The sequence below is a fragment of the Ornithorhynchus anatinus genome, chromosome 3, assembly GCF_004115215.2.
Source record: "Ornithorhynchus anatinus isolate Pmale09 chromosome 3, mOrnAna1.pri.v4, whole genome shotgun sequence".
Taxonomy (NCBI): domain Eukaryota; kingdom Metazoa; phylum Chordata; class Mammalia; order Monotremata; family Ornithorhynchidae; genus Ornithorhynchus; species Ornithorhynchus anatinus.
In genome coordinates this window covers 48,394,233-48,414,744 of record NC_041730.1, presented here as the reverse complement: position 1 = coordinate 48,414,744, position 20,512 = coordinate 48,394,233, and the positions used below count along the sequence as shown (strand labels likewise).

Below are 20,512 nucleotides of genomic sequence, written 5' to 3'. Positions count from 1 at the left end.
AGAGCGCTGTTCTAAGCGCTGGGGCAAATACAGGGTCACCAGGTGGTCCCACGTGACGCTCCCAGCCTTCATCCCCATTTGACAGATGAGGGAACTGAGGCCCAGAGGAGTTAATAATACCACCATTATTATTATTAATAATGATGTTGGTGTTTGGTAAGCGCTGACTATGTGCAGAGCATTGTTCTAAGCGCTGGGGGAGATCCAGGGTCACCGGGTGGTCCTACATGAGGCTCCCAGTCTTCATCCCCATTTGACAGATGAGGGAACTGAGGCCCAGAGGAGTTAATAATACCACCATTATTATTATTAATAATGATGTTGGTGTTTGGTAAGCGCTGACTATGTGCAGAGCATTGTTCTAAGCGCTGGGGGAGATCCAGGGTCACCAGGTGGTCCTACATGAGGCTCCCAGTCTTCATCCCCATTTGACAGATGAGGGAACTGAGGCCCAGAGAAGTTAATAATACCACCATTATTATTATTATTAATAATGATGTTGGTGTTTGGTAAGCGCTGACTATGTGCAGAGCATTGTTCTAAGCGCTGGGGCAAATACAGGGTCACCAGGTGGTCCCACGTGACACTCCCAGTCTTCATCCCCATTTGACAGATGAGGGAACTGAGGCCCAGAGAAGTTAATAATGATGGTGGTGTTTGTTAAGCGCTGACTATGTGCAGAGCGCTGTTCTAAGCGCTGGGGGAGAGACAGGGTCATCAGGTGGTCCCACGTGAGGCTCACAATCTAAATGCCCATTTGACAGATGAGGGAACTGAGGCACATAGTAAGCACTTAAAAAATACCATCATTAATATTATTATTATTATTATTGTGAAGTAGCCCGGGCTTGGGAGTCAGAGGTGGGTTCGAATCCCGGCTCGGCCACTTGTCAGCTGTGTGACTGTGGGCAAGTCACTTCACTTCTCTGGGCCTCAGTGACCTCATCTGGAAAACGGAGATAAAGACTGTGAGTCCCACGGGGGACAAACCTGATCACCTCATATCTGCCCCCATCGCTTAGAACAGTGCTTGGCACATAGTAAGCCCTTAACAAATGCCATCATTATTATTATTATTACTGATAATAATAGGATGGTCCCTGTTAAGGGCTTACTCTGGGCCAGGCCGGGCCTGTATCTTAATTCCCAACTGGGCATTCATTCATTCAGTCGTATTTATTCGTTCAGTCATTCATTCAGTCGCATTTAGGGAGCACTTGCTGTGTGCAACGCATTCATTCATTCATTCAGTCAGTCGCATTTAGGGAGCGATTGCTGTGGGCAACACATTCATTCATTCAGTCGCATTTAGGGAGCACTTGCTGTGTGCAACACATTCATTCATTCATTCAGTCGCATTTAGTGAGCGATTGCTGTGGGCAATGCATTCATTCATTCATTCAGTCGCATTTATGGAGTACTTGCTGTGTGCAACACATTCATTCATTCACTCAGTCACATTTATGGAGCGATTGCTGTGTACAGAGCATTCCTTCATTAATTCAGTCGCATTTATGGAGCGCTTGCTGTGTGCAATGCATTCATTCAGGCATTCATTCGCATTTATGGAGCGACAGCTGTGTGCAGAGCATTCATTCATTCAGTCAGTCATTCAGTCGCACTTAGGGAGCGCTTAGTGTGTGCAGAGCCTCCATTCATTCATTCAGTCGCCCTTAGGGAGCGCTTACTGGTGCAGCTATTCATTCATTCAGTCGCAATTACGAAGCACTAAGTGTGTGCAGAGCATTCATTCATTCAGTCACATTTATGGAGCGCTGGCTGTGTGCAGAGCATTCATTCATTCACTCAGTCGCACTTGTGGAGCGCTTGCTGTGTGCAGAGCATCCATCCATTCATTCAGTCACACTTGTGGAGCGCTTACTGGTGCAGCTCATTCATTCAGTGGCAATTAGGGAGCACTAAGTGTGTGCAGAGCATTCATTCATTCATTCAGTCACACTTGTGGAGCGCTTACTACCTGCAGAGCCTCCATCCATTCATTCAGTCGCACTTAGGGAGCGCTTAGTGTGTGCAGGTTATTCATTCATTCAGTGGCAATTAGGGAGCACTGTGTGTGCAGAGCATTCATTCATTCACTCAGTCGCACTTGTGGAGCGCTTGCTGTGTGCAGAGCATTCATTCATTCATTCATTCATTCAGTCACACTTGTGGAGCGCTTACTGCCTGCAGAGCCTCCATCCATTCATTCAGTCGCACTTAGGGAGCGCTTAGTGTGTGCAGCTTATTCATTCATTCAGTGGCAATTAGGGAGCACTAAGTGTGTGCAGAGCATTCATTCATTCACTCAGTCGCACTTGTGGAGCGCTTGCTGTGTGCAGAGCATTCATTCATTCATTCATTCATTCAGTCACACTTGTGGAGCGCTTACTGCCTGCAGAGCCTCCGTCCATTCATTCAGTCGCACTTAGGGAGCGCTTAGTGTGTGCAGCTTATTCATTCATTCAGTGGCAATTAGGGAGCACTAAGTGTGTGCAGAGCATTCATTCATTCGGTCGTATTTATTTTCCATTGTTTTTATGAGATGTTCTTCCCCTTGACTCTATTTATTGCCACTGTTCTTGTCTGTCCGTCTCCCCCGATTAGGCCACGAGCCCGTCAAAGGGCAGGGACTGTCTCTATCTGTTGCCGACTTGTCCATTCCAAGCGCTTAGTACAGTGCTCTGCACATAGCAAGCGCTCAATAAATACTATTGAATGAATGAATTTATTGAGCACTTGCTGTGTGCATTCATTCATTCATTTAATCACTGAAGCAGCGTGGCTCAGTGGAAGGATCCCAGGCTTGGGAGTCAGAGGTCATGGTTTCGAATCCCGGCCCTGCCCCTCGTCAGCTGTGTGACCGTGGGCGAGTCACTTCACTTCTCTGGGCCTCAGTTCCCTCATCTGTCAAACGGGCATGAAGACGGGGAGCCTCACGTGGGACCACCTGACGACCCTGTAATAATAATAATAATGTTGGCATTTGTTAAGCGCTTACTATGTGCCGGGCACTGTTCTAAGCGCTGGGGGAGATACAGGCTAATCAGGTTGTCCCACTTGAGGCTCACAGTTAATCCCCATTTTACAGATGAGGGAACTGAGGCCCAGAGAAGTGAAGTGACTTGCCCCCGGTCACCCAGCTGACGAGTGGCAGAGCCGGGATTCGAACCCCTGACCTCTGGACTCCCAAGCCCGGGCTCTTTGCACCGAGCCCCGCTGTCTCTCCCCCAGCGCTTAGAACAGGGCTCTGCACAGAGTCAGCGCTTAACAAAGAGCAACATTATTGTACTCGAAAAGGGAAGGGAACTAAAAGGCAGTGAGGACTGGAACCCAAGGTGGTGACGCGAGCAAGGAAAAGCAACACTCAGGGACAGTGTTGGATAGATCAGAAAAGGGAGAGGTACGAGTGACACAACGGCCCCCCTCCTCCTGTTTGGCTGTGCCTTTATTTATTATTTATTGAGAAGCAGCGTGGCTCAGTGGGAAGAGCATGGGCTTTGGAGTCAGAGGTCATGGGTTCGAATCCCAGCTCTGCCACTTGTCAGCTGTGTGACTTTGGGCCAGTCACTTAACTTCTCGGTGCCTCAGTCACTTAACTTCTCGGTGCCTCAGTCACCTGTAAAATGGGGATTAAGACTGGTAGCCCCACGTGGGACAACCTGATTCCCCTGTGTCTACCCCAGCGCTTAGAACAGTGCTCGGCACATAGGAAGCGCTTAACAAATATCAACATTAAACATTAGATTAGAACAGTGCTCAGCACATAGTAAGCGCTTAACAAATACCAACATTATTATTATTTATTTGCAACATCTAGGAGAAGTAGCGTGGCTCAGTGGAAAGAGCACGGGCTTTGGAGTCAGGGCTCATGAGTTCGAATCCCGGCTCTGCCACTTGTCGGCTGTGTGACTGTGGGCAAGTCACTTAACTTCTCTGGGCCTCAGTTCCCTCATCTGGAAAATGGGGATGAAGACTGTGAGCCCCATGTGGGACAACCTGATTCCCTTATGTCTACCCCAGCGCTTAAAACAGTGCTCGGCACATAGTAAGCGCTTAACAAATACCCACATTATTATTATTAAGTAGCCAATCACAAAAAAACTCGGACAAGTGTGTCTTCTTCAATGACAAAAGAGACTCTTCGAGCAGGCCTCATCTGTTTTGGCTAAGAAGCCATCTCCTGTCCCCCGGAATTTGGAATTTGCGGATGTGATATCCATCCCGCCTGAAATGGGGGACTTCCTGAGACAAAAACAGAGTCATTTAGATCAAGAGCGGCTATGCTCGGAATGCCGTTTTTAACCATTATTGTTGGAGAAGCAGCGTGGCTCAGTGGAAAGAGCACGGGCCCTGGAGTCAGGGCTCATGAGTTCGAATCCCAGCTCTGCCACTTGTCGGCTGTGTGTCTGTGGGCAAGTCACTTCACTTCTCTGGGCCTCAGTTCCCTCATCTGGAAAATGGGGATGAAGACTGTGAGCCTCACGTGGGACAACCCGATTCCCCTGTGTCTACCCCAGCGCTTAGAACAGTGCTCGGCACATAGTAAGCGCTTAACAAATACCAACATTATTATTATTATTAATCGTATTTATTGAGCGCTTTGCGCGTGGAATGTACAATTTGGCCACAGAGAGGGACAATCCCTGCCCACCAACGGGCTCACAGTCGAGAAGGGAGACAGGCAACAAAAAGGCATCGATACCCTCAAAAGGGATAAAGAGAAGCGTAGATATATAAACATCACTAATAGAATAATAAATAATATATACGACTAGGCACAAGTGCGAGGGGAGGGGGAGGGAGGTCAGGGGGCACCGCCCAGGGTCACGTGACCCACCCCTCGCTTTAGCCGTCGACGCCACTGCGCCTGCGCACCCCCGCCCAGGGTCACGTGACCCGCCCAGAGCAGGCGTCCCTCCCCGTCCGGCCCCGCCTCTCTCCTCAGCCCCGCCACCGCGCCTGCGCCGCGGATCACGTGGTTCTCCCCCCCTCCCTCTCAGGGCCAGCGCTCCTCCACCTCCGGCCCCGCCCCTCTTTAGCCGTCGACGCCACTGCGCCTGCGCCCCCCCCCCCCCCGCCCAGGGTCACGTGACCCCCCAGAGACGGCGTCCCTCCCCGTCCGGCCCCGCCCCGTCTCTCTCCTCAGCCCCGCCCGCGCGCCCTTCGCCGCCACCGCGCCTGCGCCGCAGCGAGGATCACGTGGTCCTTCTCCCCACACACCCCCCCCCAGCCAGCGCCCCCCACCTCCGGCCCCGCCCCATCCACCTCCGGCCCCGACCCCTCTCCTCAGCCCCGCCCGCGCGCCCTTCGCCGCCACGGCGCCTGCGCCGCAGTCGGGGATCACGTGGTTCTCCCCCCCCTCAGGGCCAGCGCCCTCCCTCTCCTCAGCCCCGCCCCCTCTCTCTCCTCAGCCCCGCCCGCGCCGCAGCCGGGGCTCACGTGACTCTCCCCCCTCTCCTCAGCCCCGCCCCCTCTCTCTCCTCAGCCCCGCCCGCTCGCCCTTCGCCTCCACCGCGCCTGCGCCGCAGCCAGGGCTCACGGGACTCTCCCCCCTCCCTCTCCGGGCCAGCGCCCCTCCGCCTCCGGCCCCGCCCCCTCGCTCAGCCCCGCCCGCGGGCCCTTCGCCGCCACCGCGCCTGCGCCGCAGCGAGGATCACGTGGTTCTCCCCCCCCCCCAGAGCCAGCGCCCCCCTCACCTCCGGCCCCGCCCCCTCGCTCAGCCCCGCCCGCGCGCCCTTCGCCGCCACCGCGCCTGCGCGCCCCCCCTCCCCCGGGCCGGCGCCCCTCCACTTCCGGTCCCGCCCGCGCGCCGTCGCCGCCACCGCGCCTGCGTCGCCGCCGGGGGTCACGTGGCCCCCCCCCCCCCCGCCCCCCCCGCCCCCCCGCCCCCCCGCCCCCCCGCCGTCGTCCGTCCCTTCAGGACCGGCGGGGCCCGGGCCGCCGCTTCGTCTTCCTCCTCGTCGTCGCCCCGGCGGTGTCGGGGCCGTGTGGGGGTGGGGGTGTGGGGGCAGGATGTCGGGTCGGCGCGGGGGCGGGCCGGGGGCCGGCGAGGCGTCGGAGCCGGCGGCGCGGGACCTGTTCGAGGCCTGCCGCAACGGAGACGTGGAGCGGGTCAAGCGGCTGGTCACCCCCGACAGGGTCAACGGCCGCGACACCGCCGGCCGCAAGTCCACGCCGCTCCACTTCGCCGCAGGTACCGGCCGCGCCGCCGCACTTCGCCGGGGGGGCGGGAGGGGGGCTGCGGGGGTCGTGGGCTGTGTGGTGGGAGGGGGGAGGTCCGGGGGGGGGGGGGGGCGCGTCTGTGTGCGTGTTTGGGGGTGAGGGGGTGTGGGGTGTCTGGGGTGTGTGTGCTGTGTGTATGTGGGGGGGTGGGGGGGGTGTTTGGGGGATGGGTTGGGGGGGGTAGATGTGAATGAGGGGGCGTCTGTGTGTGTTTGGGGGGTGTCTGTGGGTGAGGGGGTGGAGGTGAGGGGGTGTGGGGGGGGGGTGTTTGGGGGATGGGTTGGGGGGGTAGATGTGAGTGGGGGGCGTCTGTGTGTGTTTGGGGGGTGACTGTGGGGTGTCTGGGGTGTGTATGCTGTGTGTGTGTGTTTGGGGGGTGTCTGTGGGTGAGGGGGTGGAGGTGAGAGTGTGTGTGTGTGTCTGGGGAGTGTCTGTGGGTGAGGGGATGGAGGTTGGGGGGGGTGGCTGTGGGTGAGGGTGGGGGGGGTGTCTGGGGCGTGTGTGCTGTGTGTATGTGGGTGTGTTTGGGGGGTGTCTGGGGGGTGTCTGGGGGTGAGGGTGGGAGGTGTGTGTGTGTTTCGGGGGGGGGTGCCTGTGGGTGAGGGGGTGGAGGTTGGGGGGGGTGTTTGGGGGGTGGCTGTGGGTGAGGGGGTGTGGGGTGTCTGGGGTGTGTGTGCTTTGTGTATGTGGGTGTGTTTGGGGGGTGTCTGGGGGGTATGTGCTTTGTGTATGTGGGTGTTTTTGGGGGGTGTCTGGGGGGTATGTGCTTTGTGTATGTGGGTGTGTTTGGGGGGTGTCTGGGGGGTGTGGAGGTGAGGGTGGGGAGGGTCTGTGTGCGTGTTTGGGGGTGAGGGTATGCGGGGTGTCTGGGGTGTGCGTGCTGTGTGTATGTGGGTGTGTTTGGGGGGTGTCTGGGGGTGAGGGGGTGGAGGTGAGAGTGTGTGTGTGTGTCTGGGGAGTGTCTGTGGGTGAGGGGGTGGAGGTGGGGGGGGGTGTGTTTGGGGGGTGGCTGTGGGTGAGGGTGGGGGGGGGTGTCTGGGGTGTGTGTGCTTTGTGTATGTGGGTGTGTTTGGGGGGGTGTCTGGGGGGTGTCTGGGGGTGAGGGTGGGGAAGGTGTCTGGGGGGTGTGGAGGTGAGGGTGTGGGGGGGTCTCTGGGGGGTGCATGCTGTGTGTATGTGGGGGGGTGTTTGTGGGATGGGTTGGGGGGGGTAGATGTGAGCGGGGGGCGTCTGTGTGTGTGTTTGGGGGGTGTCTGTGGGTGAGGGGGTGGAGGTGAGCGGGTGGGGGGGGTGTCTGGGGGTGTGTGTTTGTCTGTGGGGTGTCTGGGGGATGTGGAGGTGAGTGTGGGGGGGCGTCTGGGGGTGTGTTTGGGGGGTAATAATAATGTTGGTATTTGTGAAGCGCTTACTATGTGCCGAGCACTGTTCTGAGCGCCGGGGGAGACACAGGGGAATCAGGTCGTCCCACGTGGGGCTCACAGTCTTCATCCCCACTTGACAGATGAGGTCACTGAGGCACCGAGAAGTGAAGTGACTTGCCCACAGCCACACAGCTAATAATGTTGGTATTTGTTAAGCGCTTACTATGAGCCGAGCACTGTTCTAAGCGCTGGGGTAGACACAGGGGAATCGGGTTGGCCCACCTGGGGCTCACAGTCTTCATCCCCATTTTACAGATGAGGGAACTGCGGCACCGGGAAGTGGAGTGACTTGCCCACAGTCACACAGCTGACAAGTGGCCGAACTGGGATTAGAACCCATGACCTCGGACTCCCAAGCCCGAGCTCTTTCCACTGAGCCGTGCTGGGGGGTGTCGGGGGGGTGTGGAGGTGAGGGTGGGGGGGCGTCTGTGTGTGTGTTTGGGGGTGTCCGTGGAGTGTTCCCCCCCCCCCCCCATCTCCCTCTGCTCCTCCCCCTCTCCCTTCCCATCCCCTCAGCACTGTACTCGTCCGCTCAACTGTATATATTTTCATCACCCTATTTATTTTGTTAATGAAATGTACATCGCCTCGACTCTATTTAGGTGCCATTGTTTTTACGAGATGTTCTTCCCCTCGACTCTATTTATCGCCATCGTTCCCGTCTGCCCGTCTCCCCCGATTAGACCGTAAGCCCGTCAGAGGGCAGGGACCGTCTCTCTCTGTTGCTGACTCGTTCATTCCAAGCGCTTAGTACAGTGCTCTGCACATAGTAAGCGCTCAAGAAATACTATTGAATGATTGAATGAGTGTGGATGTGAGGGTGGGAGGGCGTGTGTGTGTTTGGGGGGTGTCTGTGGGGTGGGAGGGGGTGGGGGAGTGTGCTGTGTGTATGGGAGTGTGTGCGTGGGGGGTTTTTGGGGGATGGGTTTGGGGTGTTTCTGGGAGGGGTGTTTGGGGGGTGTCTGTGTGGGTGTGGAGGTGAGTGGAGGGGCATCTGTGTGTTTGTGGGGCGTCTGTGGGATGTGGATGTGAGGGTGTGGAGGGTGTCTGTGTGTTTGTGGGGTGTCTGTGGGGTGGGGGGGGGCGTCTGTGTGTTTGTGGGGTGTCTGTGGGATGTGGATGTGAGGGTGTGGAGGATGTCTGTGTGTTTGTGGGGTGTCTGGGTGTGAGGGTGTGGATGAGGGCGTGGGGGGTGTCTGTGTGTGTTTGTGGGGTGTCTGGGGTGTGGAAGTGAGGGTGTGGGGGGTGTCTGAGGTGTGTGTGTGCTGTGTGTATGGGAGTGTGTGTGTGTGTTTGTGGGGTGTTGGTCTGTGAGGGCGTAAGGGGGGGGGGTCTGTGTGTGTTTGTGGAGTGTCTGTGTGTGAGGGGGTGAGAGGGTGTCTGTATTTGTGGGGTGTCTGTGTGTGAGGGTGTGTATTTGACTGTGGGGTGTCTGTGTTGGGGGTGGGGTGCATATGTGAGTGTATGTGGGGGGGGTGTCTGTGTATGGGGTGTGTGTCTGGGAGTGTCATGCATGCGGGGTGTTCGTGGGGGGGGCGGCGGGGCGGGTTCATTCATTCAGTGGTATTGATTGAGCACTTGGTGCAGAGCACTGTACTAAGCGCTTGGAGTGTGGGGGGTGGGTGAGTGTCCCTGTATGTGTGTGTGTGTGGGGGGGGGGGGTCCTGTATGTGTGGGGGGTGTGAGGGGTGTCTGTGTTCATTCGCTAGTATTTATCGAGCGCTGACTATGTGCAGAGCACTGTACTAAGCGCTTGGAGAGTGTGGTGTGTGGGGAGGGTGTGCTGTACGTATGTGAGTGTGTGGGGGGGTGTGGTGTGTGTATGTGGGTGTGGGGGGGGGGGTGGGTCTGTGGGGTGTCAGTGTGGAGTGGGGGGGTTGTGAGTGTGTAGGGTGTATGTGGGGGGGTTTGGGGGGTGTATGTGAGTGTGCATGTGGGGAGGTGTCTGTGTGTTGTGGGGGGGGCGGTGTTTGGGGTGTCTGTGTGTATTTGAGGGGGGGGTGTCTGGACCCTTAACAACAACAGTGTTGTTTGTTAAGCGCTTACTATGTGCAGGGCACTGTTCTAAGCGCTGGGGGAGATCCAGGGTCATCAGGTTGCCCCACGTGAGGCTCCCAATCTAAATGCCCATTTTACAGATGAGGGAACTGAGGCCCCGAGAAGCGAAGTGACTCGCCCACAGTCACCCAGCTGACAAGGAGCAGAGCCGGGATTCGGAACCCCTGACCTCTGACTCCCAAGCCTGGGCTCTTTCCACTGAGCCACGCTGCTTCTCTGACCATTAGACCGTGAGCCCGTCAGCGGGCAGAGACCGTCTCTATCTGTTGCCAAATTATTCATTCATTCAGTAGTATTTATCGAGCGCTTACTACGCGCAGAGCACTGTACTAAGCGCTTGGAATGGACAAATCGGTAACAGAGACAGTCCCTGCCCTTTGACGGGCTTAGGGTCTAATGGGGGGAGACGGACAGACGAGAACAATGGCGATAAACAGAATCAAGGGGAAGAATGATCCATTCCAAGCGCTTGGTACAGTGCTCTGCACGTAGTAGGTGCTCGATAAATACTCTTGAATGAGTGAATGGTGTGGGTTGTCTGGGAGTGTGGGGGGTGTCCGAGTGTGCTCTGTGTGTGTGTGGGGAGGGATGTCTGTGGTGTGGGGGGGGTCGTTGTGGAGTGGGGTGTGTGTGTGTGTGTAGGGTGTGTGTGTGGGGGCTTTGTGGGGTGTGTGTGCGTGTGGGAGGGGTGGGGAGCGACGTCGGGTCCAGCGTGTGCCTGCCCGGCTCTCCTGCACCGAAACCTTCGTATTTTAATGTCTCCTTTAAGCCTCAGACGCTGTTCTAAGAGTTGGGGTACTCATCCGCCGCAGAGCCCAGGGCTGGGCACAGCGTAAGCGCTTAAATATCATCATTCAGTCGAACTCAGCGCCTACTGTGGGCAGAGCACTGTTCTAAGCGCTGGGGCAGATACAGGGTAATCAGATTGTCCCACGCGAGGCTCACAGTCTTCATCCCCAATTGACAGATGAGGTCACTGAGGCCCAGAGAAGTGAAGCGACTTGCCCACAGTCACACAGCCGACAAGGCGGCAGAGCCGGGATTCGAACCCGTGACCTCCGACTCCCAAGCCCGGGCTCTTTCCACTGAGCCACGCTGCTTCCCGAAACCATAACCAACAATCCTTTCGTTTGTCGTTTCGGTCGTCTGTGGGCGGAGCGCGCGTGGGAGAGCACAACACGGCAGTCGAGAGAGACAGTCCCTGCCCACAGCGGGCTCGCGGTCTGGGACCGGGGGGAGAGAGGCAAAAATAAAAGAAAAGGGGCATCAATAGAAATCAAAAAATGACAGATGGATCCTTAAGTGGGGTGGGGAGGGGGAGATGAGGAAAAGTGAGGCTTTAGTCGGGGCCTTAGAGTGATGGTATTTGTTAAGCACTTACCGTGTGCCAAGCACTGTTCTGAGCGCTGGGAGGGGACACGAGGTCATCAGGCTGTCCCACGTGGGGCTGACGCCTTCATCCCCATTTTACAGATGAGGAACCCGAGGCCCGACGGAGCGACTCGCCCGAGGGCACGCAGCGGACAGGCGGCGGAGCCGGGATTAGAACCCAGGACCGCCCGACTCTCAGGCCTGCACGCCAGGCTGCTGCTCAAAACGAAAGGACTGTTGGTTATGGTGTCGGGAAGCAGCGTGGCTCAGTGGAAAGAGCACGGGCTTGGGAGTCGGAGGTCACGGGGTTCGAACCCCTTGCCAGCTGTGTGACTGTGGGCAAGTCACTTCACTTCTCTGGGCCTCAGGTACCTCATCTCTAAAAATGGGGATGAAGACTGTGAGCCTTGTGTGGAACAATCTGATTACCCTGTATTTGCCCCAGCGCTTAACAAATACCAACATTATTATTATTTTAGCGTTTGTGAACGTAGCGCCCGTAAAATCCCGGAGGGGAGGGATCGTGCCTCACAACTCCTGCGGGGTCCCGCGTGTTCGGTAGGATGCCCCGCACGGAGCGAACGCTCGACGGATCGCTCTCGATCGGCTCACGTCGCTCCCCAATCTCTTATTGATAGGCGTTCGCCTCACCCCTCGGGTTGTCAGGCCCGTAAAATGGGGGTAGGAATCGCGTCCTCTAACTCTCGCGGTCTCCCAGGCGCCTCGTATCGCCTTCTTTCCAGAATCCGGTGCCCCGTAAATGCCGGTGAGGGAAGCCCTCGTCCCCGGAGGTTGCACGAGTGCAGGCGGTCGCTGCTGGTTATCGATCGCCTCTTTGATCCGTGGGAAAACAACAGTAGTTCGGGAAGGCGGGATCTCCGCCCACAAGGCCTTCGCAGTCCAGCCGCGGGTGCAACAGATATACGGCAATTTTCAGAGAGGAACGGTGGTCGCGGTGTCGGAGTGCCCTCTGGGCGCGGTGCGCTGTGCCAAGCGTTTGGAAGAGCACAGTAAAAGTGACTGACGGTGTTGTGCGCCCCCAGAAAGCTTAAGCTCTCCATGGGTTAGACCCACACAATCAGAATAAGCCCCATAAGGCTTTTTAAATGCTTTTTCTGAGTGTCTGCGTGTGCGTATGTATGCACGTGCGCGCATCCGTATACGTGCTGAGAATGGGTGCAAATAAGAGCCAGAAATGTCCGAGAGGTTCGTTGAGCAAGTCGAGGATTAGGTGGGGGAGGCTCGTCGGAGGAGGTGGGATGTTAGGAGGGCTTTGAAAATGGGGGGGAGCCGAGGTCTGATAGGGTTGGAAGATGGAGGTGGGAGAGCTGAGAGGGAGAAACAGATGAAGCGAGCGAGCCAGGGAGTGAAAGGTGAAGACAGGAGGTAGGCGAGGCGGAGAGTCTGGAGTCCCAGGGGTTTGTTGTTTTTTTTTTTTACTTGATGTGGAATATCAGAAGGCAGTGTGGGCTTTCACGCCACTTCGTCTTCCACGATCTTTAGCGAGCGCTCGGGAGGGTAGACTTACAACAGATTGGGTAGGCACGATCTTGGAAGGCAGGTTGAAGCCGGGAGGGACTGGAAGTTAGACAGACCGGTGAAGGAGGCAGCCGGCGGGATTCGGCCGTCGGACCGATCGGGAGCCGAAAGGCGGCGAGGAGCGAGGGCGGCGCCGGGCTTCTGCGAAGCGCGGTGGTGTTAGCGATGAAGGTGCGAGAGTCGGGGGAAGAGGAGGAGCGCCGTTTTAGACGTGTCCCCTGAGGCGACGGCGGGGTATCCAAGCGGCGGTGTCCCGGAGGCAAGAGGAGGTGAGGAAGTGGAGGTCCGACGAGGAGCTTCCTTCAGCAACCCGAGGTGACTTCACCTCGCGACTCCCCACCCTGTTTTCCCTTCCGTGTCCCCTGTATGCTAAAGGCCGTGCCCCCTAAGCACTTGGATACTCCTCCCACCCCCCACCCTCAGAGCCCCGAGGTGCCTCAGTCAACGGTCTTTGAGCGCTTCCTGGGTCCGGAGTGCCGTGCTCGGGAAAATACGGTACAACAGAGTCGGTAGATGCATCCCCTGCCCGCCGGCAGCTTTGAGTCTGCGTATCCCGGCTCTCCCCGTAGCTTGGAAGCACTCGGTTGACTCCCTTCCTCTCGCCCCGTCTCCCCGATCTCGCACTACAACCCGACCACCGCGCTTGGCTTCTCCAACGCCCGTCCCGCCGCCGACCCCTTCCCGACTCTCTCCGAGCTGGAACTCCCTCCCCCTCCGTACCCGACGGACCCCTCCACGCTCCCCCGTCTTTCAAACTCTTCTAAAATCCCATCTCCGCTGAGGCCCTCCCCCATTCAGACCTCATCTCCCCCAGGCCGGGCGACCCCCTGAGTGCTTGGCTACCGACCCCCAGCCCCTCAACCCGTACCTCACGCGTCCTTACGCCCGGCTGTCTTCCCCGATCTGTGATGTATTTCTAGTTCTCCCGCCCCGGGTAGGTCGTCAGGTCCTTGCGCCAACTCTGTTGCGCGGTGCTTTTCCCAGAGCGCACACGCCGTGCACACGGAAAGCACTCAGTAAATCCCGTCGCTTGACTCAAGGGTCAGGGAAGGCAGATTGGGGCCTAAGTGGGATAGCCGGAGCCCACGTGAGCCCGCAGAGCGGGTATGGGAGAGCAGGGCAGGAGGCCCAGAGTGTCCGGATCGTCATGGCGAGAGGCAGAGGGTATTAGTAATTAGCTTTAAAATTAAAATCCCGGGAACAGAATGAGTCGTTTTACGTGGCAGGAACTCTTCCTGTGCTCCACATGGCACTCGTTGCTTCCAGATCAAGTGTTTGGGGTTTTCTTTCTACGCTTCGTTTTATATAAAACACTAGTAAGGAACGCTCTTCCAACCGCATAATAATCATGGTGGTATTTGTTAAGCGCTTACTATGTGCAGAGCACTGTTCTAAGCGCTGGGGTAGATACAGGGTCATCAGGTTGTCCCAGGTGAGGCTCACAGTTAATCCCCATTTTACAGATGAGGGAACTGAGGCACAGAGAAGTGAAGTGACTCGCCCACACCTCTCTGGTTGGGGCACAAGGCATCAATCCCTTGTATTTGTCGAGCACTTACCGCGTGCGGAGCACTGTTCCGAGCGCTTGGGAGAGAACGCGACAACGGACACGTTTCCAGCCCACAACGTGTGTACGGTCCGGGGGAGAGACCGATATTAACGAGAAGCGGCGTGGCTCAGAGGCGAGCGCCCGGGTTTGGGAGTCAGCGGTCGTGGGTTCTAATCCCGGCCCCGCCACTTGTCAGCTGGGTGACTTCGGGCAAGTCGCTTCTCTGGGCCTCAGTGACCTCAACTGTAAAACGGGGACGAAGACTGTGAGCCCCGCGTGGGACAACCCGATCACCTTGTATCCTCTCCAGCGCTTAGAACGGTGCTCGGCACCTAGTATGCGCTTAACAAATGCCATCGTTATTATTATTAATATACGTAAATAAGTGACAACTGTATACATAAAAAGCGCTCTGGTGTCAGGATGTCGCCAAAGGGAGCGGGAAACGTCGGAGCAGCTGGTCGGGTGGGTCTGTTGTACTCTCCCAAGCGTTTAGTACAGTGCTCTGCACCTAGTGAGCGCCCACTAAATACCGTTGCTTGATCGAGTGATAGACGAACGGCGCCCTGACTCCAAGGTGAGTTTGCTTTCAGCGGAACCGTTAACCGGCCACTCTGTAGGAGAACCGAGTGGAGGGCATTCCCCGCCCGCCTTCCCCGTCCAAGGGGAAAGGGAGGGTTAACAGATAATGGAGCGTGATGGAGATCGGTTGACGGGGAGGAGGAAAATCAGGAAAGATCCCTGCCACCTCCCAGGAATACTGGGAAGACCGATAAGGGAACGTGGGGCCCTTTGAAGTGCTCTGATAAAGCAGACCGCATCTGTGGGGCACGGGAACACCGGTAATAGGAGCACATGGGAGCGCGTTTTTAAGTGATAAAAACGTGAAATCTCCGGGAGACTGGGTGGCTGAACCGGGAAGCTCTTTCTTGGGTGAATTTCCCGTGGTTTCCGTCGTTTTCAAAAATGTTACTTAAATGGCTCGGCGTTCTAAGAGCTCCTGACGTCTTGTGTGGCAGAGTCTGCCCACCAGACCGGTGTGTTTGGTTTTTATAAAAATCAATCCTCTCTGGCAGCGGCTGGCAAGGTGAGGGGAAGAGAAAGGATGCCTTTCTTGGGCTAGGTTCCGTGAGAAACGTAGCCCACGTGAAATAGATCCTCCCGATGAGTGAACGGCCCGGGACTTCTTGCGGAGTGGGGATTAAGGGGAAGAGGTGTGTACTACTTTTCAGAAGCGGAGTCGGCGTTTCACAGCGGGTTATCCTTCTGTGGCTTCTGCGAAGGTTTGGAAGAGCCAAGGGCCCTCTCGGGGCCAGGCAACGGGAACCTGGAAAGGGGCCTGGGTCCGGCTGCGAATGACGGGCTCTGAGCCCGCTACCGCCAATAACCGTAGTATTTGTTTAGCGCTTTTACTGTGTGCCAGGCATTCAGAGAAGCAGTGTGGTGCAGTGGAAAGAGCCCGGGCTGGGGAGCCAGAGTTCATGGGTTCGAATTCCGGCTCTGCCACTTGTCAGCGGTGTGACTGTGGGCAAGTCACTTCACTTCTCTGGGCCTCAGTTCCCTCATCTGTAAAATGGGGATGAAGACTGTGAGCCTCATGGGGGACAACCGGGTGACCCTGTATCTACCCCAGCTATGTGCTCTGCACATAGTAAGCGCTTAACAAATACCAACATTATTATTATTATTAATATTATTATGCGCTGGGATGGAGAGGAGCAAATTGGGTTAGGCGCCGTCCCTGTCCCACGTGGGGCCGAGCTGCTTCGTGGCTCAGTGGAAAGAGCCCGGGCTTGGGAGTCGGAGGTTATGGGTTCAAATCCTGGCTCTGCCACTTGGCAGCTGTGTGACCTTGGGCGAGTCACTTCACTTCTCTGGGCCTCAGTTACCTCATCTGTAAAATGGGGATGAAGACTGAGACTCGTGTGGGACAACCTGATGACCCTGTATCTCCCCCAGCGCTTAGAACAGTGCTCTGCACATAGTAAGCGCTTAACAAATACCAACATTAGGATTATTAATCAGTTTAGGCACAGTCCCCGTCCCCCGTGGGGCTCACAGTCTTCATTGCCATTTTACAGACGAGGTAACTGAGGCCCAGAGAAGTTAAATGGCCTGCCTATGGTCTCACAGCAGGCAGGTGGTGGAGCCGGGCCTGGAACCCAGGACCTTCCTACCCCCGGGCCCTGGCCACTAAGCCACCCTAGAGAGCAGCCGTGAAAAGCCAGGGTCACCTACACGCCTAAGATCAAAACGATCTTCCCTGGACTCTCACCGTCGTCGCAAGGAGAATAGTAATTATGGTATCTGAGTGCTTACTACGTGCCAGGCGCTGTACTAAGCGCTGGGGTGGATGCAGACAGATCAGGCTGGACACAGTCCCTCTTCCAGGTGGGACTCACAGTCTCAATCCTCACTTTGCAGGTGAAGAGACTGAGGCACAGAGAAGTGAAGTGAGTTGCCCAAGGTCACACGGCAGACAAGTGGCGGCGCCGGGATTAGAACTCACGACCTTTGGAGTCCTAGGTCCCTGCTCTATCCACTATGCCACGTTGCTTCTATCAGGGCATTCTCTGGGCGCCGGGAGGAAAACCTGGCCTCTTTGGAGAAACGAAATGTCAGTACTCGCTGTCCTCAGGGACTTTTCAGCCTTTTCTTTCCTAAAATACACGTGCCCCTATTATAATTACCTTTCAGTGGGACTCGAAACCACAGTCGGGTGCTTTTTCTTCTCTGCTCTTCATGAGTTTCTTTAAAGTCCATTTAGAATTTTGTAAGCTACTCCCACAGGACTCCCTCCTTTTTCCGAACGACGGCCGGTTCCTGAAGATGCTTACGTTCATCTTTATCTGTTCCCCACAGTTTTCCTCTTGTTCCCAGAGGCGCACATGATCGTTACGGTAAAAGGATTCCAGCTGTTTACTGTTGGTTTTTTTTTTCCCTTTGGTCTGTTCCCTGTGGTGCACCGGGATCGGGATTTACCAATTTGTTAAAAAAAAAAAAAAAAAATTCCCAGAGCGGAGAGCCCAGGGAGAGTAAAGAAGTGCCTGATGGTCGTCTCAGAAGGCGCTGTAATAGATTCCTTTTGACCTGAATAGATCCCGGGAGGGGAGTCGAGTTGAGATCGGGGAGAAAAAATTAGGCGACGCAGGTAAGACACCAGTCAAAGGAAACGAAAGAGAAATCGATGTTTTCTGCGGCATTTTATTCCCCATTGTGGGCGGGGACCGTGTCCACCAACTCTGTTATACTGCACTCTCCCAAGCGTTTAGGAGACTGCTCTGCACCCCGTAAGCGCTCAGTCAGTACCATCGTTGGTTGAATTCAGAAGTCTGCTTCGGTCGGATGCCGCTAGAGAATGATCGATCCCTGATCTTAAGGGCCCCGTAAGGGAAGAATGGAGAAAAGAAAGACCGACGTACAAATCAACATAAAGGTCTAGGTATATACGTAAGAATGAGTCGAATGGCTGTAGGGTCAGACTGGAGGGATTATTTTTATTACTACTGGGGCTAGTATTAGTATGGTATTGGTTAATTTGTGAACGTGCTTATAAGAATAAGTGGGAGTATATTGGTTTTTAGGATGCTGGAAGGAGGATTTATTCACACAAAACATTGGTGGTTTCTGCTTCTAGCGTTGGTTTTATTTCCGTAGCGTCTCCCTAGATGATTTGGAAGGAGAGGTGTGCCGTGAAATCGTGTTTTGCCTATTTCCCCGAGTCCTTCCAGACGGCAGGTGGGAGGAGAACTTGAGGAAGAGTTCATGAGGCTGGTGAGTGAAGTAGGCAAAAGGGGACGTCAGCAAGCGCAAGGGAATTCAATTAGGAAAAAGCCCTCGAAAAGATTGAGCAAGAAGGGCCGTGGACAGACAGCCCGGGGGTGGCCTTCTGCCCATCTTGCCCAAACTAAAGGTTACCTTGCTCTTTCTCCTGAAACTGAGGAGCTTCCAACTGTTCAGGCAAATTTTGGAGAGGGATGGAAACGAGATGGCAGAAATTTGCAGATCTCATCCTCTGTCCAATTATAATCCTATTTACGTAATAAAGGCCCTCTGATCACCGAGGCGCCAGGTTGTGTCGGCGGACAACTCTGACACTAATGGAGTGATGCTGAGCCACTCCTTGTTAAAGGATGCAACAGCTGACTTGGAAGTTGATATAGGAATAAATTCCCGATTTTCTGGAAGACGTAGAACTGTACCGGGTAGAAGGGTCCTCGGAGATCTTTGATAGCGTTTTTATTGGGATTTTTTTTGATTGGTATTCCTTAAGCGCTTCCTAGGTGCCAGGCACCGGACTAAGTGCCGGGGGTAGAAGGAGATAATCAGGTTGGACACGGCCCCTGTCCCACATGGGACTCACGGTCTTAATCCCCATTTTACAGATGAGGAGCACCGAGAAGTCAAGTGGCCGAGCGGGGGTTAGAACCCAGGTCCTTCCGACTCCCGGGCCGGTGATCTATCCCCGAGGCCATGCTGCTTCTTTACTCTCCCAAGCGCTTAGCACAAGTGCTCTGCGTACAGTAAGCGTTCAGTAAGTATGATTGATGGTTCCAAGAGGATCCAGTGGCTGTGTCCTGAGAGCGCACGGTCGTCCCCCTGCCAGATTTTCCTCCCGAGTTCCTGGATCCGCCTTGTAGGCCACCAGCCGGGGTCAGGTCCTCACCTTTCGGCTAGACTGCCGCGAGGGCAGCGGCGTGGCCTAGTGGGCAGGGCACGGGGCTGGGTGATACATGTCCTGGGTTCTAATCTTGGCCCCACCACTTGTCTGCTATGGGACGGTGGGCGAGTCAGTTAATTTCTCCATGCTCCAGTTACCTCATCTGTCAAATGGGGATTCAATCCTCTGTCCTACGTAGAATGTTAGCCTCACGTAGGACGGGAACTGTGTTGACACGTGATTATTTTCTCTCGGTACCATCCCATAGCAAGTACCATTAAAAAGAAGAAAAAAGCCTCATTGTTCTCTCAGACTCCAGCAGTCTATTTTATGTCTGTAACTGAATTTAGTATCATTTTAAAGTACCTGTAATTGGTCAAATCATTTTATTTGCCTACCGTTGAAGAGAACGATTCAAAATCCACCAGGTTGCCATCTGGGCAATTTAGATGTCTGGTTGTCAGTGGCCGACGATGCCAGAGCCGCCTCGTGCGGTAGCCTGCACTGGCCAGCGTGTAGTTTGGATGGGGTGCCCACAACGCCAAATCCAGCTGGATTATCGCCCTTGGCGCTCTGGGCCTTCTCTCTCCTCCCCGCCGCCACCCACGTCCTCCGGCGATATCCGGGCCTCGGAGGAGCAGGGGGAGACGGGAAGGAAAGGGAGCAAAGTGAAATGGAAATGTGCTCTTTTGTTTTCACCGTTCCTTTTAACGTGCCGCCCTGGCAGGACTTCAAAAACGCCCCAAAAACCTCGGGGGTTTGGACGGGTTGGACACCGAGCTCCGCTTTGCAAGTTGGACTCGGGCCAGGGAGTTCCCAGACTGGGTTTGGCTCCACAGTCTGGCCCATCCCGGGTGCTAAATTGACTCTCCCAGATGACTTCCCGAGGACCGTTTCTTGCGGTTCCGTTCCTGGGTCGGATCCGGTATTCATTCATCATTATCCATCTGTAATTTATATTAATGTCTGTCTCCCCCTCTGGACTGTAAGCTCGTTATGGGCAGGGTATTCTCCCAAACGCTCAGTACAGTGCTCTGCATCTGGTAAGCCCTCGATAAATGTGATTCATCCCCTCTAGAACGTAAACTCATCAAGGCGGGGGTTGTATCCGCTAATACTGTCGTAGTGTACATTCCCAGGTGTTTAGAATAGTGCTCTGCCCATAGTAAGCACTCTATCAATACCACCGGTTGATTTATTCAGCCCGGGATCCCGCTTCCACCGATATGACAGGCTCCTCGGAGGAATTCTGAAATAGTTGCTGTCCTGAACAGGAAACCTGGTGATTAGGAATGGGGCGGTGTGGAATCCCAGGCTTTTAAATTTTTTAAAATGGGGTTTAAGTGCTTACTATGTGCAAAGCTTTGGGGTTATTACAAGGTAATCAGCTTGGACACATCCCAGGTGGGGCTTGCAGACTTAAACCCCATTTTACGGCTGAGGTGACGGAGGGCCAGCGGACCGTCTTGCCCACGGTCACACGGCAGAGGAGTGACAGAGCCGGGATTGGAACCCACATCCTTCCGACTCCCAAGCCTGGGCTCTTCCCACTAGCCCGCACTGCTCCCGGGAGGCTTCCTTGGGCTTTCCCTCCGAGTGATAATGTTATGGACCACTCTCTTTGGAACTCCGAAACGTTTGCGGCCTCCGGCGATGAATTTCCATACGCTCCTCACCTGCCGGGTGAATGAC

General features: G+C 55.6%; 1 protein-coding gene across 3 annotated transcripts in view; it reads left to right on the top strand.

Moving 5' to 3' along the window:
* The first annotated feature begins 5,997 nt into the window (after window positions 1-5,997).
* Window positions 5,998-20,512, top strand: part of TNKS2 (tankyrase 2) — a 60,436-nt gene continuing 45,921 nt past the window's right edge. For all 3 annotated transcript variants that reach the window (XM_029059991.1, XM_029059992.1, XM_029059990.1), the window contains exon 1: window positions 5,998-6,193. In XM_029059991.1, the coding sequence (XP_028915824.1) occupies window positions 6,013-6,193 (181 nt within the window). In that variant the 5' untranslated portion in view covers window positions 5,998-6,012. The remainder of the gene's footprint in view (window positions 6,194-20,512) is intronic.